The following is a 19,095-nucleotide window of genomic DNA, read 5'->3' as shown; positions in this document are numbered from 1 at the left end:
TTGCAGTGTGAAAGAGACTTTAATCAACTGGCAAAATAGTTGTCTACTATATGTATCAGACAGCTTGATTTTAGCATAGGTATTCCAATGTATGTCTTTGTTCCATGTTAGGATGCTTAATGTGGCAACCTTAATAAAATTGTCTCTTAAGCAACTCCTAATCCACCTACTTTCTTTTGCTGACCAAAGTCTCTTTTATAATATGTGCTGCTTAATGAGATTGACCAACTAAATGCTTGTTGAATTCATCTTGTCATTGCAGAGCCTGGACAAGTCAACAGAGAGGGCCAGGCAGCTGCAGACAATGGACATGAAGATCATCAGTCCTTAGGGACTAGCAGACTGCTATATCACATTACTGATGGAGATAATCCTCTGCTGTCTCCTCGCTGCTCTATCTTTAGCCAGAGTCAGAGATTTAATTTGGACCCTGAATCAGCTCCTTCCCCACCAAGTGCTCAACTGTTCATGATGTAAGATTACTCATGTTGTATTTTCCACAACCTCTGTAATTATTAATGGTTCCTTCTTATCATTTATACTACTCTCCTACTTCTTACTATATAGCAAGTATCCTATAAAATCCTATATGTTGACATGAGATGGCTATCATAGTGGTGGTTGGGCTCGAATAGCGCTTAATTCTTCTTTAAAGAAACAACAACAACAACAACAACAATAATAATACCAGTGACACCACACACACACACACACACACACACACACACTTTCTCTGAGCTAATCTAAGAATAGCATTGCAGTATACCCAAATATTTCATTTAAAATATTTTCATAGAAATCTGAATCTGGGAAGTACTGCATTACATTTAGTGAGGCTACCTGTAACATATTACCTTTTAATGCAACGAGGGTATAAGAAAAGCTGTTTTTGCAAATGAGATCATGATTGCTAACATTGTTATGCCTTCCTGTGCAACGTGTAACGTATGCCTGTTTCTTGTCTGCATGGGCCAAAAATGCTGTTCTTGTTCTGGCGTCATCCTGTTTAGACAACATACACCCCAAACGTTGGTTCTGGTGTGAGCAGTTTGGATGATGTCCAGCATGTTCTGTACCAGAATCTGGGTATAACACCTGTAAAATGGTTTCTAAAAACTTACCTGTTACTCTGGATCTTTTGAGAAGATCTAGAGACCTTTGTTCTTGCACTATTGCAGCTGTTTGCATGGGCGTTCCACTGGGTCACCCAGTGCTTCTACCAGCACTGTGGGTCACTCAGCCAGGGGTCAAGATCAGGCACCAGCCAAGAGTATTTAGCTGCAACAGCACAGGAATGGAGGACCAGGTAACGGGAGGCTGGGGCAGCTCTGGGGCCAGGATAATACAGGTCTGCCCCAGGGTATCCTGGCCCTTGCAGACAGGGCCTAAGTACTTTTTTTGGGGGGGGGGGCACACTTAAAAATAGGCCATTTACTTACCTTTTTAGATTCTTCTTCCCAAAGAAAGAAAACAAGATAATAAATTTTCAAGGGATTCTTGCAACATCCTTGTTAATTATGTTTGGGGATTCTGCAATGAATTATATACCAAATTTAGTTTAAAAAATTAATTAATTAATAAGCCTTGTGGAAATCCTAGGATGCTAAAGTAGGGGTGGGCTGTCCAGAAGTTCTTGGGCTACAACTCTCATCAAGCCAGAATAACCATAGGTGAGGGATGTTGGAAATTGTAATCCAAACAAGAGTATCACAGTTTTAGGACCCTATCCTTGCCATAAGAAAGATTAAAGTTGGGTGAGTCATGTTCTTACACTATGCTCCCACTCATTTACAAACAAAACTTTCACCCACTTGGGGCAGACCTATTACTATAACCTCACGAAATGCCAGTGCTAGAAGCAAAGGCTATATCCCATGAATCCCATTTGTCTTTCAGCAAAAGCAGGCAGAGTATTAGTTCTGCTAATAATCACATTCTTGAATAGCATGTTAATGAGACGGGGGTTATTTAGCAGAACTTCCAGAAGTTAATGCAGAACTCTCCAAATTGTACCTGTGGCTGCCATCATCTCCACTGGCTACTGTAACTGTATCATATAACCAGCTGTTTGATGTGTAGCTATATAATGATATTTATAAACCCATGCTAGAGTTTGGGAGAGCTGTATGTTTGGAGTGGGTGGAACTGAGTTAGACTAGAGCTCTCAGAATTCCTTGGCCATAGCCAGACTCACTTAGCTCCTAATCCATGCTGTAAAAAGTTTCATTTGCTGCTCTCTTGCATTGCTTTCATAGAAACAAGATCAGACCAGGTTGTTACCTTTTTCTCTCCTTCGTTGCCTCTTCTTTTCGCCTTGTCACTCTTCTTAATTTTTCATTCCTCTCCTCTCTGCTTTTTCATGGCTTCTAACTTTGCAGGCCAAGAAGTTCTTCTAGAGGTAGCTGTGATGACTGCAAAGAGCCGCAGACAGTAGCACAACTCACAAAGCACCTTCAAAGTCTTAAGAGGAAGATCAGGAAATATGAAGAAAAGTTTGAGCAAGAAAAGAATTATCGGGTAAGGAACCAAAGTGCAAAGAAAAATGTACTGAAGGAAAATGCCACGTGTTTCTGCCATATGTGAGAAGAAGAGATGAAGGTTGCAAGTGGCTATCTATGTTGAGTGGATCCCAGGTTGTGTAGGCCTGTCTTAAAGGATCTTTTTTGATGTTTTCAAGGACCAAAGCAGGTGAAAATCTGCATTCCTGGAATATATTTTGGGCAAGAAATACTCAGTACTGCTGTTGGGCAAAACAAAACAAAAACCTCACTAGTGACCTCATATTGTATGTGAACTCATAGAGCCCTAGACTAGCTAAGCAATGATGTCACAGATACCCAGATCTTGGTTGTCAGCTCCACTTGTCACACTAAGAAATGCAGTGAGTAGGCACAAGGTTAGGATGCAGCAATATGCCATCTTATTATGAAGACTGGTGAAAAGTGAGGTGATTACTTTTCAGCCTTTATAGAGGGAGAGGGAAAGAAAAAGAGATTACAGTTGACCTTCCTGATTCATGGGGTATCCATTACGGATCCCCCCATCAGGAAAAACAGTGATATTCAAGTCGCCATTGATTTCAATGGCGTGCTCTTGTGTGTGCTGTTGTGCATGTACCTTGGGCACATGCACCATTTTGTCCTTCCCCACTTGTTGTCCATGAATGGGCGCGACCGCAGACTCCAAGTCTGCGAATTAGGAGGGGCGACTGTGTGTTATATTGACATCAATGGCAGATGAAATGGGAAGTTTCCACTGCTGCTTGAGAACAAGTGAAAAAGTGGGCACAATTGTCACTGGACCTCAGTGAAACATCAGTATTCACATTTGGTACCAAATTAGGCAGAACTTCAAAAAGTCAGATATGGTTAAAGCATGGTGGGTAGAGTGTTCTTAGCTCTTATTTCTTTCACTACATTATATACATAACCTCATTCATTCTTGTGAACAGGTTAGCATGTATATAGTATTTTTCTTTTGTTGACAGTCACTGTTGGATAAAATCTATATGCAAGAAATAACATTCTGGCTTTAGCTCTTATAAAGAAGTGCAATGTTATGAATATTGGCCCTGGTTGATTTTGCCTAATCTTGTGTGCTCACAGCTCCCCTATAGATATTATCTTAAAGCTCTGGAGCCCATCCTTTCTAGATCAGAGAATACATTTGACATTTTTTTTTTTTTTAATAATATTCCTGTTATATTTCTGACTTCCTTTGGCCTACTGGACCATTCTTCGGTGTTTCCATTTCCCCCTCCAGACCCGATGACAGAACTGCTCCTATATTTATTACCACTCTCCCTTCTTGTATAGCGACTACAGTTAGAAATTATTCCTCTATTCCTGTATACAAAATTCTAACACATCTCACCCTAATAACTAATTCTTCTTAGTAATTTTTTTTTTTATGCAGTCTATATTTCCATAACTTTGATTATATCTTCTCCGTTTCTATCTTATTTAACTAAACAGAAATCATCCTTCCAATCTACCCTCCTATCTCTGAAACTAACATTAAAATTTTATATTTGATTTCATAAGACACTGTGGGGAAACTTTATGTCTGGTTTTCCCATCTCTCTTTGCAGAATAACCTTAATGGTTTCCACATTTCCTCATTTGAGATTTCCTGTCCCACATCGTCCCGTAACCACATCGTTAGAGTCTCCATCTCCATGGCCTCTAGGGCCTTTAATAGCCACTCATCTATGTCTACATCTCCCATCTTTTTCCAATTTTTCGCAAGAGTCATCCTTGCTGTTGTTATTAGATACAACAGTAATTTTCTATATTTCCTTGGTGTATCGTCTTCAATCATGTTTAGTAACATTATTTCTGGTTCCAATCTTATATTAATTTGGTATATTTCCTCAATTATTTCCTGTACTTTTTTCCAGTACTTCTTCACCACTGGGCATGTCCACCACATATGATAGTAAGAACCATAGTGACTGTTACACCTCCAACACCTATCCTGTCCATTTTTAACCATCTTTACCAGCCTTGAGGGGGGAATATGCCACCTGTGCATCATCTTCATAAAATTTTCCTTTAAGTCTACACAACACGTAAAGTTCAGGTCTCTACCCCATGCCCTTTCCCATCTTTCCAACTGTATATTTCTGTTTACATTTTTGGCCCATTCTAACATACAACCTTTTATCGTTTCTTCTTCACATTCCAATTTTATGCCCATTTTATATAGTCTTGAGATTATTCCCTTGTTCCCCTTCTCAAGAATCCTATCCAGCTCATTTTTTTCCATCGCTATTCCTTCCTGGCTCCTATCCCATTTGAATCTTGTACTCAATTGCATATACTGGAACCAACTTAAATTTATACCCTGTTTTTCTAACTCTTCTCTACTTTTTATTCTCCATTCTCCTTTTTCAAGTTCGAGTATATCTTTATATTTGAGCCAGGCCTTCCCAATCAATTTCCCTCTAATCATAAAGGCTTCGTGGGGAGATGTCCATAGGGGAATTCTTCTATATAATTTATTTTTATATTTCTCCCAAGTTTTAAGTAATGACCTACGTATGATATGATCCTTGAATTGTTTGTTTTGATCTGTCTTCCCATACCACATATATGCGTGCCATCCATATCTATTATTAAATCCCTCTAAATTCAATAAGCTTTCATTTTCTAAGTTTATCCACTCTCTCAACCAGTCCAAACAGTTTGCCTCATAATATGTCTTAAAGTCTGGGAGCGCAAAGCCACCTCTTTCTTTCAAATCAGTAAGTATCCTCCACTTTATCCTTGGTTTACGTCCTGCCCATATAAACCTTGAAATATCTTTTTTCCATTGGTTAAATAGTTGATCCTTTAAGACTATTGGCAGGTTTTGAAAAAGGTACATTATTTTTGGTAATATATTCATTTTAATAATAGATATTTTTCCCAATAGTGAAACTTGTAAATCCTGCCATTTGGTTAGATTATTTTTAATTTCAAACCATGTTTTTTTATAATTGTTATCAAATAGTTCCGCCGTTTTTTTAGTCAAATTTATTCCGAGATATTTTATTTTCTTTTGTATTTCAATCTTCGTTTCCTCTTGAAGTAATTGTTTTCTGCCTTCCGCCATGTTTAATACAAGCATAGATGATTTATCCTTATTTATTTTCATCCCGGCTAGTGCACCATATTCTTCAACAGTTTTCAATGCTTTGGGTAGGCCATTCATTGGGTCTTCCACTATAATTAGCAAATCGTCCGCGTATGCACATATTTTTATTTCGTTCCCTTTTATCTTGTTACCTCTGATCTGTGGGTCTTCTCTTATTTTTTTACATAGTATTTCTAAACATAGTATAAAGAGCAGTGGAGAGAGTGGACAACCTTGTCTTGTGCCTTTGGTTATTTTCACTTTGTCAGTTTTGGAGCCGTTAATTATGATTCTTGCATTTTGTTCTTGGTATATTTGTTTCACCCAATTTATGTAATTTTCTCCAATATCCAATTTTTCTAATAATCCAAATAGAAATCCCCATTTCAAATTATCGAATGCTTTCTCTGCATCTAAGCTTAACATCACCAATTCTTTCCCTGGGTGTTTATCATAATACTCAATTAAATTAACGACTGTTCTAATGTGTTGTTTAACATGTCTTTTTGGTAAGAAGCCACATTGATCTTTGTGTATCCAACTAATCAAAATTTTCTTTATTCTTCCCGCCAATATGTTTGCAAAAATTTTGTAGTCGTTATTTAGCAATGAGATTGGTCTGTAGCTTTGTGGGAGTGATCTATCTTTACCCTCTTTTTCTATCAGAACTATGTTGGCTTCTCTCCATGACTGGGGTATCCCCTCTTCTAAAATTGCATTAAATGTTTTCTTGAGTGGGTCTAATAGAATATCTTGGAAGGTCTTATAGTATCCCATCGTGAACCCGTCTGGTCCTGGTGCTTTTCCACTTTTTGCCTTAGCTATTGCCTGTTGGATTTCTGTTTGTGTAATTTCTCCATTCAATTTTTCTTTCTCTTCCTTCGTTAAATCTAATTTATGAACCTTCTCCAAATATTTGTTAATTTTTTCTCTATAACTCTTGGAGTCTGTTGTGTCTCTATACAGTGATTTGAAGAAATTGCAAAATACCTTTTGGATTTCCCCACTTTCTGTATATCTTTTATCCCCATCTTGTATTTCTGTAATTATGTTTCGCTCTTTTTTCTTCCTTATTTTGTAGGCCAGTAATTTCCCCACTTTGTTTCCCCCTTCAAAATACCTCTGTTTAGTATATTTTAATTTTTTACTAACTTCTTCTGTTAGCTTACTGTCCAATTCTTTTTTAAGTAACATCAACTCTTTGCTTATTTTCTTTCTTCCTTTTTTGGCTATTTCCAATCAGTTCTATCTCTTTCTTTTGAATTTTATCTGATAATTCTTGTATCTCCTTTCTTTGTTTATTTTTCCTTTCAAAGCCTTTCTTCATTAGGAACCCCCGGATAACTGCTTTTGAAGCTTCCCATATCGTTGTCATCTTCACTTCAGAGCACATGTTTTCTTTAAAATAATTCTTTAATTGTTCTTTAGTTTGTTCTTTTGTTTGTACGTTCTTAAACATGTTTTCATTTAGTTTCCAATTGAATTCTTTCCCTGTTGTTTTAATTTCTAGTAAAATTGGGTTGTGGTCTGATGCTTTATTTGTTTTTATCTTAACCTCTTTTATATCTTTGAGCATAACCTTGGAGATCAAAAACATATCTATTCTGGAAGCAGAGATATGAGGCATTGAGAAAAAGGTATAATCTTTTTTTTTGTGGGAATTTGTGTCTCCAGGGGTCTGTAATTGACAGTGCATCTTGCATTTCAAAAAATTTTTGTGGTAATTTCCCTTGTTTGTCCTGGATCTTTTTCTTTGATTGTCTGTCCATCTGAGGGTTTAGTACCCCATTCCAATCCCCCATTATTATGAAGTGTTCATAGTTAAGTGTTTTCAAAAGTTTAAGTAGTTTCTTATAAAACACGCTTTTAGCCTGTATTGGACCATATATTCCAAGCACTAAGGTTTTTTTATTGTTTACCGTTATCTCAATTCCCACAAATCTACCCTCCGCATCATTTATTATTTCTTTTGCAGGAATTTGATTTTTAACATATATAACTACACCATTTTTCTTTTTGTTTCCTGCACTACTAAATATTTGTCCTAGCTTTGGGTTCCTTAGATATTTTTCCTCCTGTTTCCGGATTCTAGTTTCCTGTATACTGATTACTTCCACATTTTCTTTTTCTAAAATATGAAATATTCTTTTTCTCTTGTAGGCTGAGTTCAGTCCCTTAATGTTCCAAGAGAAAAATTTCATTTTATTCTTTTATTCAGCTTTTTCTTCTCTGGTTTCCCTAACCCTCCTTTGGAGGTATGCTGTTTAAATGATGTATGCATCCTAAGAGTCTGGAAACTGCGCAAAAGCTGTGCTCCAGTCCTTATGACTGGAGTGTGGCTTTGGCATGGCTTCCGGCCTCTTAGGACACATGCATCATTTAAACAGCATACCTCCAAAGTGACCCGAAGCAGCTTTATTTTGGCCTGTCTGTATGGGGCCATAGTTTCAGTCAAAAGGGTTGGATCCCTCATCTCTATTTCTTTCTTCTCTCTCCTGCTTCATCTTTCTTTTTCACACACCCACACACCAATCCACACACACATACAGACACACACACATTTTCTTCCTTACTGAGAGTGGGTGAGATATGCAGTGGGAAAACAAAATAGTTGAGCTGCTGCGAATGTTCAGTTGTTTGTGTATGAGTTTGAACTGCAGATTTTATTTGACACTGGAAGATAATTTCCTTTTGCAAATGATCAGTTCAGGGTTCTGCCAAGTGTGATCTGTTTGTTTTACAGCAGCCTGTTACATGGCAAGGTGGACAGAGAAAGCAGGGAGGAGGGAGAGATTTTGATGGCAGAAAGAGAAAAACATTGTTGTGTCCTTTTGGATCTCACTACCGCATCCACCTCTGCCAGATTATCTCTGAGAGAATGTGTTATACAACAGCAAAAGAAAAGAAAAGGTTCTCCACAGCTTTCTCTAGACCATTACCTTGTGAGGTTTCACAAGGCTCAATACTGTCCCCTATGCTTTTTAAAATCTACATGAAAAGGTTGGGGGAAAGTATTTGGAGTATTTGGGTTGGGTATCATCAGTATGCTGATGATACTCAGCTCCCCCTCTCTTTTGCAACTGATACCAAGGAAGTTGTTGATATCTTGAATTGCTGCCTGGATGCAGTGAAGGTCTAGATGCAGATAAATAAACTTAAGCTTAATCAAGACAAGATAGAAGTGCTGTTGCTCAGCAGGAAAGCTCATCTGGGGTTAGGATAAAAGCTTGTTCTGGTCAGAGTTGCTTTCTCTCCAAAAGATCAGGTTCATAGCTTGGGTGGTGCTCTTGGACCCAGGGCTTCCTTTGGAAGGATAAGTTATTCCAATGTATAGGAGGGTTTTCACCCTCCTTCAGTTGGCTTGCCTGCGTGCCCTTTCCTGGGTAGTGCAGATCTAGCCACAGTGGTTCATAGTTACCTCCTGATTATACTACTGTAATGCACTGTATTTGGGGCTGCCCTTGAAAAGTGTTTGAAAGCTGCAGCTAGTGCAAAATGCATAGCCAGACTGGAGTCGAGTGTGCCTTTCAGAGATCACATAACATTGGTCCTACAAGAACTAGTGTGAGTTCCAGTTTGCTTCTGAGTTCAATTGAAAGTAGTAGTTTTGACCTATAAAGATTTAAATGACTTGGGGTGACTTGGGGTCAGGATATCTGAAAACCGCTTCCTCTCATATGACCCTGCCTGAAATATGAGACCTTCAGTAGAGGCCCTGTTGCATGGCTCAACACCTCAAGGGTTTCACTCAGCAGCCCCATGTGACAACTTTATCTGTAGCATAACCTTGGTTGTGGAACTCCCTGCCAAGGGAAGGTTAGGCTGACTTCATCTATGCTGAGCTTCTGGAGGGCAGCTAAACAGCTAAAATTGTGATCTTCCATATGGCCTTTGGTATTTGAAAACATTCAGCTAGTTAGATTTTTTTGTTTGTTTTACATTTATTTTTAAGAACTATTTTTAGATTGTTTTAAAAAGTCCTCAAAGAGTATTTCAATTTGTTTTTAAAAGTTTTGTCTCTGTGTGGTTTTAAATGCTTTCATCTGTTGTATATAGCTCCAGGGGCCCAGGTGAACTGGGAGGTGATACATGAAGACAGTACTTTAAATAATAGGCCAGAGAAAGAGAATATCGCCCCTGCAGAGGATGTCAGACTGCAGCTCCTACAATCTCTTGCTATTGACTATGGTGATTGGCATTGCAGTTCAACAGCATCTGGAGGACCAGGGGTATCCATTCCTGTCCTAGACCCAGGGATGGTGTCAATGATTTTGTTAGGGTGCAAGCAGTTCTAGCAAACAATTCAACTTCTGAGCCATAATCTTTAGATCAAAACTGAGAGGTCACCTGGCAAATTCATCAAAATATTCTGAGTTAAAACCCACCTTTTGCAGAGCTTTATGGGCAACAATTAAAGCCACAGTCTAACCATCTTTATTTTTTCCTATTCTTTCCACTCCAGCCTTCCCATGCTGACAAAATAGCAAATCCAGAAGTAATGAAATGGATGAATGACTTGGCCAAAAGTCGTAAACAGCTTAAAGGTACACTCAGCCATCAAATGCAACCTTTAAACAAAACAGAACAGAACAAATAATAAAAAAACATAGGATTTTTCTTTTTCATGAATGTGTGACACTAGATTTAAGGAGAAAGGAATGTTGCTTGCGGCACTATAGGGTGACACTCCCCACTAACATGGAAAGTTAAGCCAAGTTCCAACCTATCAGGAAATCTTGCAAAACCAGGTTAAGCCTTTAATACACATGTGCCCTTAAACAGGGAGGCAGAAACTTTGGCCTTTTGACAGTGTATGATTTTTGCTGACCAGTCAGAAATACATGATCAATTACATCCCGCCGAATGGTGAGGACAAATGAGGTGGGGAGGAAATAGTTTTTTAAATACTAATAAATAAAATATAACTTTTTTTTCTATCCTGCTTTTTGTTGAGACAATCAAAGCAGCATACAAAGATTAAAATACCTCAATATATACATAATCCCCCCTTAAAAGGATTAAACAGTATAAGAGTAAAATTCAACAATTAAAAACCAACACGATAACCAATACCAATAACTGATAACCATGGGCCGAGTCATCACAAGTGTGGGGGAGTCTTGTGTGGATGAGTATTTTATTTTGGGAAGGCCTGCCGGAAGAGATCCAAAAAATAAAACTTTTGTTGTCGTTGTTGTTTTAAACCTTTTCTATGCAAAGAGTGGCCCAGAACTGCATTCCCTTTTCTGCCTGGAGAAACTGGAAGTGGCTTTTGGAGAAGAGATGGGTGGTGTAAGAGGAGGAAGATGGGGTTTGGAAAGGCAAACCTCTGTCTTCTGATGTCATTTAGAGCACCACACAGGTACTCCAGAGAGAGGAGCAATTTAAGAATGCAAGCCATCAAGAACTGTTCCCGAGAAAGTGAATATCGTGTGCAAGCCTTACTGAAATGAATGAGGCCTGCATGGGAAAGGATCTTGCTGGGTTCTGCCCCTTTCCCCTATAATTTTTAACAGCAGCATCAGCAATCATCTTCCGTACAGTACAGTGTTCAATGAAAGGAGTTAATGTAGAGTTAATAGCATCATTACGCCGGTACCTTTCAGAGGCTAAGAGTAAAATGATATGTTTGATCCCATGTCACCAAGCTGATGTTAAAGGCTTATTATTTTCCCATTCTATATATTACGGGTATCAGCTTTTCACCTGAGTGTGGGTTTCATAGGTTTCAATTATAATCTGCACCACACCCAAAAGGAAATATTTTATCTCTTTTTCTTGAAGGAACAATGCAGGCTGTGTCAGAAGATCAAGATGGGCGAGGTTTTACAAAACCTTCAAGGAAATAAAAAATGGGCAATAATGTCATTACCACTCACACTTTTCAACAAAGATATTTGTAAGAGTGATAGCATTAAATAGTGGAGAAAGTAAAATGCTGTGCAACGTCATGCATGAAGTCATAGTGTTTTAAATCAGTTTTAGACTATTTATATTGATGTGTTCTTGGAAGAAAATATGCTTGATATGCTGCCTCTAGAAGATTTTTATGTTTGGAAAGGGATTGGGACCAAAGACCCAATGGGTGTAGAGCTTCGACAGCTTACTTTTCTGTATAAGTTCAACATTCCCACAGCCAGCAGGACCACTGACTGGTGCCATACTGGATGAGGAATTTTGGGAGTTGTAGTCCAAAAAAAAGTCATTTTTCCTAGCACTGTTGTTGGGAATATATGTGAGGTAGGGGGAGAGATACTAGTATGATCAGAACTGGAGAGAATAGACTTGCTCCTTCTCTCTGTGCAGTTTTTCTGATCTGAATTTCATGTCCAGAGCTGCTATTTAGTTATTGGAAGAAAACAAGCAGTATGTTTTCCCTTGTAGCTTTTTTACATTTGGAAAGGGTGGGGACAGAAGATCCAATTGGAGAAATTCTAACACTATAACATTCTAACAAAGATATTTGACTATATCTAGGGGCTTGTCTACACTGGGAGAAAATGCCAAACTCACCCCAAAACCAGTGCTGGCAATCCTCATGATTCCCTGGCTGATTCCAGGGAAATACCTTGGAATGGCCCTTAACCCAACTTTGCTCTGAACTAAGCAAGGTTGAGAAAATGTGTGTGTCTCCCAGAAACCCCAGAGTGGCCTTGGGTTCTTTTAGCATACGGACTGCTGGATCGGATCTGATTTGATCTGAACCCAGGGGCTGCATGTTGTCCACATCTGCTGTATATGATGCAGTAGCAGAATAAGCTTGCTCTTCTTGTTTTTGTTGGCTGGCATTCTGTATTGTAGTTACAGATTCCTAACACAGAGTTCCAGATCCATAACTACTCCCTATTGACAAATCCTACATAGTCACAGCCTCCCTTAACAGCCAGCAGCCCCCAGGCCACTTTGAGAGCCAGCCACTAGATTGGGCGAAGGAGGTCTATTGTATGGCAATCAGGCACAAAGGAGGAAGGGAATGTTCCCCACTCCCATCATTGAACAAGGCTGTGACAGTTAGGACCTCTGTCACATCTCTTCGTTGCAGATTACTGGCTGGTGGGGCGTGTGGAGCATAATCCTCCATGTGCCTGATCATCATTGGATGCTGCCTGGTAAAGCAAGTTTGGGGGTGGATTGATCCATTAGAGTTTATTTGCTGATACATGCATAACTAAGTAGGTGATGTAGAATATGGGCCTTTATTTAACACCAGCATCGTGTATGGTGCTGTACAAAAATAGTACGACAAAACCCAACACTACTGCCAAAGGCATGCAGTCTTATAAATATTAAGATTATGTCTAACATTAAACTGAAAACATGCACACCTACATACATTATGCATTCACTGTTTAATTTTTTCCCCTTATAGTTGGGTGGGTTTTTTTCCTGGGTCTTTTATTGGGAAGTGGAGAGAGATCAGTTTGATATATTTTCAGTGAGTAGTATGGGGCATTTTACTTTTTTCTTTCTTTCTTTTAAGCAACAACAGAAGTTTGACACAAGGGTGGGGGTAATGCTTCAGCCCTGCTCTGAGTTACTTCTGAACAGATAAGGTCTGAGCAATTTCAAAAACATGAGAAAATAAGTTCCTTAGCAAAGCTTCTGGTTTTCTTTTCCACATTGGTCCTGCTTTTTTATGGAAATTGGCTCAAAGAAGTTAATCTGAGGGCTGACTTCACATATGTCTATCTATTCCTTGATGAGTACAGTGTCAGGTGATGATGTGTTCATGTGAATGCACTAATTTGGATAGAAGTGCCATATTTCCTCGCATCTCCTTAAAATGTCTTACCTTGCCATGAATTCAATTTAGATTTTCAACTGTCAGTTATCAAGAGTTGAGAAGGCTGAGCAATATTCATGCATGCATGCACCAGACTTGTCTGTCAATTATATTCTTAGTGACAGCTCCCTGCTACTGTCTTTTCCAAATTACTGTTTGGGTAAATGCAGAGGGACAATGTTAATGCCTACTTTTATTTAGGTCAGCATTTTACGTGTGCAGATCTGCACAACTTGTAGCTGACCAAGCTGTATATATTAGCTACGTATTTTGGCCTGTCAAGTAGCTGAACCCTAGATGCCATCCCCTACACCCCCATCTTCCTTCCATGAAAGCAGCAAAGATTTATGGAGCATTTGGTAGGCTTGCCATATATAGCTGGAAGACTGCATTTGACATTGTGGGTCAGAAATTGTGTTTATGGGCAGTCCAGTTCAATACATCGGTAATGGGAATGGTGGGTGAGCATTTTGTTTCAATTCAATTCATATTTGGTAGGTATTTTGAAAACTCTGAGAATTCCTTCATCCTTGGAATGAGATGGAATATATATATATATATATATATATATATATATATATATATATATGCAGTTGTCCCTCCATATTCGCTAGGGTTAGGGGAACAAGACCCCCGTGAATATGGAAAAAATGCAAATAACAAAAACACTGTTTTTACCTGAGAGGACACCTCTCTAGGAATCTCTAGGTCCTCCAGTGCAACTCTGTGGCCAATGTCCAACATACACTGACCATAGAATGGCACTGGAGTAGCTACAAATGGTCTTTCAGTGCAACTTTTAGTTAAAGTTGACCATAGAGTTGCACTGGAGGACCTAGACAGCCCTAGAGAGAACATATTAATGAAATCCGTGAATAATCAAATCTGCAAATATGGAGGGATAACTGTGTGTGTGTGTGTGTGAGAGAGAGAGAGAGAGAGAGAGAGAATGACTATGAAAGGTAATGAAACTGCCAGATTTCATTTGTTCAGGCTTGGCACTTCTTATGCTTGTAAGTCCCTTGAAAGTCTGGCTTTGAATAGCTGTTTCAGCCACTAGGGTTGCTGAACTAGTATTGCCATCTCTTGTATTCTGAGAGGATTCTCAGCTTTCACATATATGGGGCATTTATATCATGATCCTGTTCTTGTACCGAGTTTGGCTGATGCAGATGGGGACAATTTTGTTTCAGTTTGTTTTTTAAGATTTTACACAAATTTACACAGTTCTTCATGCTTGCAATGAAAAGGCCATTCGGATTTAAAAAGAAATGGCTAAAATTCTGTTGGGGTGTTAGGAATGTGTTACTACAGATATATGTCTATGCAGTAACTCCTGGCCCAACCATCTCAATCCCCACTTACTTGGCAGCTCCCACTGTGATTGCTGGCAGTCCACTGCTATTGCTTAGGAAGCTGTTGACTGATGCGCCTAGCCCCTTCTGTGAGTGATTTCCATTGCAACAGGCAGAAGCAGGGCCCATCACAATTCCCCCTCACACCAGATTGCTTGTGCAAGATGGGGTGGGAGCATCAGTCAGCTGTTTCCTGAGCAACAGAGGAATGGACTCTTCTTGGTTGCAGTGGTTCCTGCCCAGTAATTGGGATTGGGGGACTTTCATATTTCATAAATGTCCCCTAAAATTGGGAACATGTAGGGATCGTGAAAGCCAAACAGCTACCCATTTGTAGCTCTTCAGTAGGACTCTAGCCTTTGTGTAATGTGTGAAACAAAAATCTACAGATTTCCCAACTATAGGTATTGTTGTTTTGTATACGTGTGAAAGAGGGAATTTTTTCTTAGTGGCTTCTCATTTATATCCTGTGCATTTTCTTTACAGAGCTGAAGCTCAAGATGTCAGAAGAACAAAGCTGCTCCCTCAAACCACCTCACAGAAGTCTTCCTCAGGAGAGTTCCAAAGAGACTGTGAAGCAGGACTCAGCAGGAGCTCCCCCGAGTCCATCAGTAGAAGAAACCAGGGATGCTGTGATGAAACGACTGACAGAGACACGACAGCAGCTCAGTATCCCTGAGAACATTAAGGTACATGTTTCTCCTATAGTATTTGTGTTTCCTCAGCCAGCCAAGATCGGATCTTAAACTGCCGAGTCTGTTTGTCATATGGGGAATCATCAAAATCAGTGTCTACTTCCATGTTTTGCTACCATGTCTCATCAGTGCATTATACATACTGTTTCCATGTTGCAGCAGGAAGGAGCTCCTGAAAAGAAAAGATTTTTTTTTTAGTAAAGTTTGCATAGGCAAGGAAGGGATATCTGTTTTCTAAAAGATTTGTAATTGTTGGTGGTTTTTTTAAACCATTCGTACAGAATCAAGAACTTACAATTGGCTTGCCCCTTCTGCCTGCTCGCCTTCCACAGACTTGAGCTCACATGGAAGGCAAGCCCCAATAGAAACAATGGGGCAGGCACCCATGGCATGCGCACTACAGTACACTGTGTGAGCGCACCCCATTGTCCTTAATCAGATTTGAGCATATGCTCAATTGCCCTTATGCGGGGGGTTCTGTTATACTGACCAATAAGTAGTGCAGTGTAGACAGCATCAGATAGGCTTGTGTACTGAGTTCTGTAGGTAAAGTAAAAGCAAAGGATTCCCCTCCCCGCATATAGCATTTAAAAGGTAAAAGCAGTACCCACCTAAGTAAAACTATTTCAGGTTACAACAGAACATGTGATGGCTTCGGTGGTCATTAAGTTACTTCAGAACAGAAAGGTCAACGTGTTATGCTACTTCCAAGATCTCATCAAGTGAGATTTCATTCAGGTTCAAAATGTTCAAATATGTATTTGAAAAAGTGCACAATAATGCAATTTTGAAAATTTGGACAAATGTATGCAAAAATATACACTAGTCTTGTGCAGATTGAATTAAAGATAGAAATCTGATATGGAAATGGAATGGAACAAGTTTGGTAAGATGGTAAGAAAGTTCATGGTGTTCCTTTTCTTAAGAAATAAAGTTACTTTATTACAGTAATTACAGATGGTGGTATAACAGATAACAGCTTTAGTTTTTACTTAACTCATTTTGGGGGGCGGAGAGGGAGTGTTGTCATTGACATTATGAGATGGAGATTTCCCCCTTTACCTCCTACTTAAAACCAAAGGTTCTAAGATACTCAGAGAAACACAGGGCCTGTTACTATTTGCATTACACTTCCTCTGCAAATGCAGTATTTCAGAGTAGACTAGAATGATGTGACAGTTTAGCCCCTCTAGGGAATGTGGCCTGTGTTTACGGAATAGCTGCTGTCATAATTAAGGGAAGAAGGAGTGCGATGGAGCTGATCTTATTAGTATATCAAAAGCTTCATTACAAAGCAGCCAAACTGGTGTAGTGTTAAGCAATATGCATCTTGGGAGGGGGGCATAAAAACACACATGCATACATACAAAAAACAGGTCTTCAGTGCAGAGACAGTTTGATATGTTTAAGTGCTATTGAAATTAACAGGGAAAGAATACTTCTATTTTCGCTGAATTGTCCTCAGTGCCTTCAATTGAGGTCTTATCTAAAAGAGACAGTAGCCATAAGACGATTCCCATAAAACTTGCCTGTTTAGACAATCAACCAAAAGTAGAATCTAGATCATTTGGAACAAGCATAGCATCTGGCACAAGAATGAAGAACCACATAATACAAGCTGTGTGAACACCTATGCAGGAATGTGTCTTTCAGTAGTCTTCTCATCATTGTTGACATCTTAAAATCATATTAAGACAGTCATTTTGTTTCCTGCTTTATGTACATTGCCAAATCTATGAATCAAGAGGAAAAGGTGCATGGCAATCAGTTTAGGGAAGTGGTGGGAAACCTTCATCCCTCCAAATACTTTGGCATACAATTCTCATCTGCCCAGAATGGCCCATGGCAAGCAATTATGATGCTTCATTCCAACACATTTGGAGGGTCAAAATGTTTTCCCACCTCTGATTTGGGCTATGAGGCTTGCAGTCTAGAGGGCAATCTAAGATAGATGATATGAAAGAGAGGAGAGCATTGGAGCACCAAGGTTGATCAGAATTACTTTTTAACACAATGTCATGTTTAAATACACAATCAACCCATAACACGTCTTCCTCTGGCTGTTAATTATTATTTTTTTGCCAACTTAATTTTCCATTTACTCAGTGTTATATCAAGATTCATGTGTGCTATGAGAAGCATCTACATGAACCTGTTTTATCCTTTCTTAATACCTAGAATATATTACAAACTGCAATGTTTCAGCCAGTCACAATGGTTAGACATGGGGCATACATGAATCAAGAAGGTGGCTAGGGCCACTTTCCATAGAGTTATCCATGCTGAAATGCCTGGCTCCAGGATGCTGTCCCGAAAAGTGGCAGCAGGGACACTCATGTGAGTGTGATTTACTGCTCATGGAGCTCCAAGGTGAGTGGTTCACTTTGCCTACTGGAAGGCTTGGCTCTTGAGTTCTGTGAACCATTACCTGCGGAGAGGCAACATCACGGGCAGGATCCTGTTATGATGTGCATGCATGTGTGGCTTGCACATGTGTATGTGTATGTTGATTCAGATGATGAAACTGTGCCTGGTCTGGGCTGCCAAAGGAAGGAAAAGGATGGTTCATTCCATCTGTGAGTGCCTCCCCACTTTTCCTTCCCTCTGAGCTAAAGCCAGTTGCTTTTTTAACATCTGAATTGCTTCTCCCCTCCTGATAAGCAGCAGTAGTAACATTGGTATCTTCTGGGGCATGTCACCTTCTACGGCAAGAGTAAGATATGGAACTGTAAAGGCATAAGATTAAGATCTGCCTGCTTCATGGAGGATGTTGGCACATGTCTCCAGAACTGGTGTGAGGGAAGGCATTGGGCCCAAATCCATTGCCTACTGAGCAGTCTGTGATGCACATACTCTATGGACCATTTTAGCAGGTATGGGAAAACTTACTGGCTGATCATAACTACTTATAATGACCAAACATCCAGCTTTTCAAAACAAAACAAAATTCTTCATTAGGGAAAAACAGCATTCTGTAACTTGTCAAATTATGTAATTCAACCAGTGTGCTTAAACAGAATCACATTCTATTGTCATTTGAAGAAATAGGTACATGGGCCATGGAAACCCTCTCTCTCGATTAATGGAAACCCTACTCTATGATTTACTCTAACTTTGACTATTTCACTCAGTGCTTTGAAGCCTTTCTTTCCTTCCATGAGGAATTAAAGCTTAGACCACAGTCTCCTCATATAGTATTGCAATATAAAATACATTCATTCCTCCATATTTACGGCTTTGATATTTGCAGATTTATTGACAGATTTGATTAATATGTTCTCTTTAGGAATATCTAGGTCCTCCAGTACAACTCTATGGTCAACTTTAACTTTAACTAAAAGTTGCACTGAAGACCTAGAGATTCCTAGAGAGAATACTCTACTAGGCATTTGTAGCTCCTCTGGTGCAGTTCTGTGGTCAGTGTATGTCAGATATTGACCACAGAGTTGCACTGGAGGACCTAGAGATTCCTATGGCCTCTCAGGTAAAAACTTGGTGTTTTTGTTATTTGCAGTTTTTCCATATTGGCGGTGGTCTTGTGCCCCTAACCCTAGCAAATAAGGAGGGGCAAGTGTAAATTGTTTGTACACATTATTATTATTATTATTATTATTATTATTATTATTATTATTATTATTATTATTAT

The 19,095-nt window shown here is 39.2% G+C and overlaps 1 protein-coding gene across 10 annotated transcripts in view; it reads left to right on the top strand.

Moving 5' to 3' along the window:
• FAM13C (family with sequence similarity 13 member C) overlaps window positions 1-19,095 on the top strand; it is a 96,198-nt gene that overhangs the window by 55,635 nt on the left and 21,468 nt on the right. For all 10 annotated transcript variants that reach the window (XR_006102928.1, XM_042458046.1, XM_042458050.1 and 7 more), the window contains 4 exons: window positions 263-473; window positions 2,379-2,517; window positions 10,079-10,160; window positions 15,241-15,443. Coding sequence is in view for 9 of the 10 variants with exons in the window: in XM_042458046.1 (XP_042313980.1) it covers window positions 263-473; window positions 2,379-2,517; window positions 10,079-10,160; window positions 15,241-15,443 (635 nt within the window). In the remaining variant the exon portion in view is untranslated. The remainder of the gene's footprint in view (window positions 1-262; window positions 474-2,378; window positions 2,518-10,078; window positions 10,161-15,240; window positions 15,444-19,095) is intronic.

The sequence above is a fragment of the Sceloporus undulatus genome, chromosome 3 (genome assembly GCF_019175285.1).
Source record: "Sceloporus undulatus isolate JIND9_A2432 ecotype Alabama chromosome 3, SceUnd_v1.1, whole genome shotgun sequence".
Taxonomy (NCBI): Eukaryota; Metazoa; Chordata; class Lepidosauria; order Squamata; family Phrynosomatidae; genus Sceloporus; species Sceloporus undulatus.
Note: the sequence above shows the minus strand (reverse complement) of the source record. Positions and strands in the feature narration are given on the sequence as shown.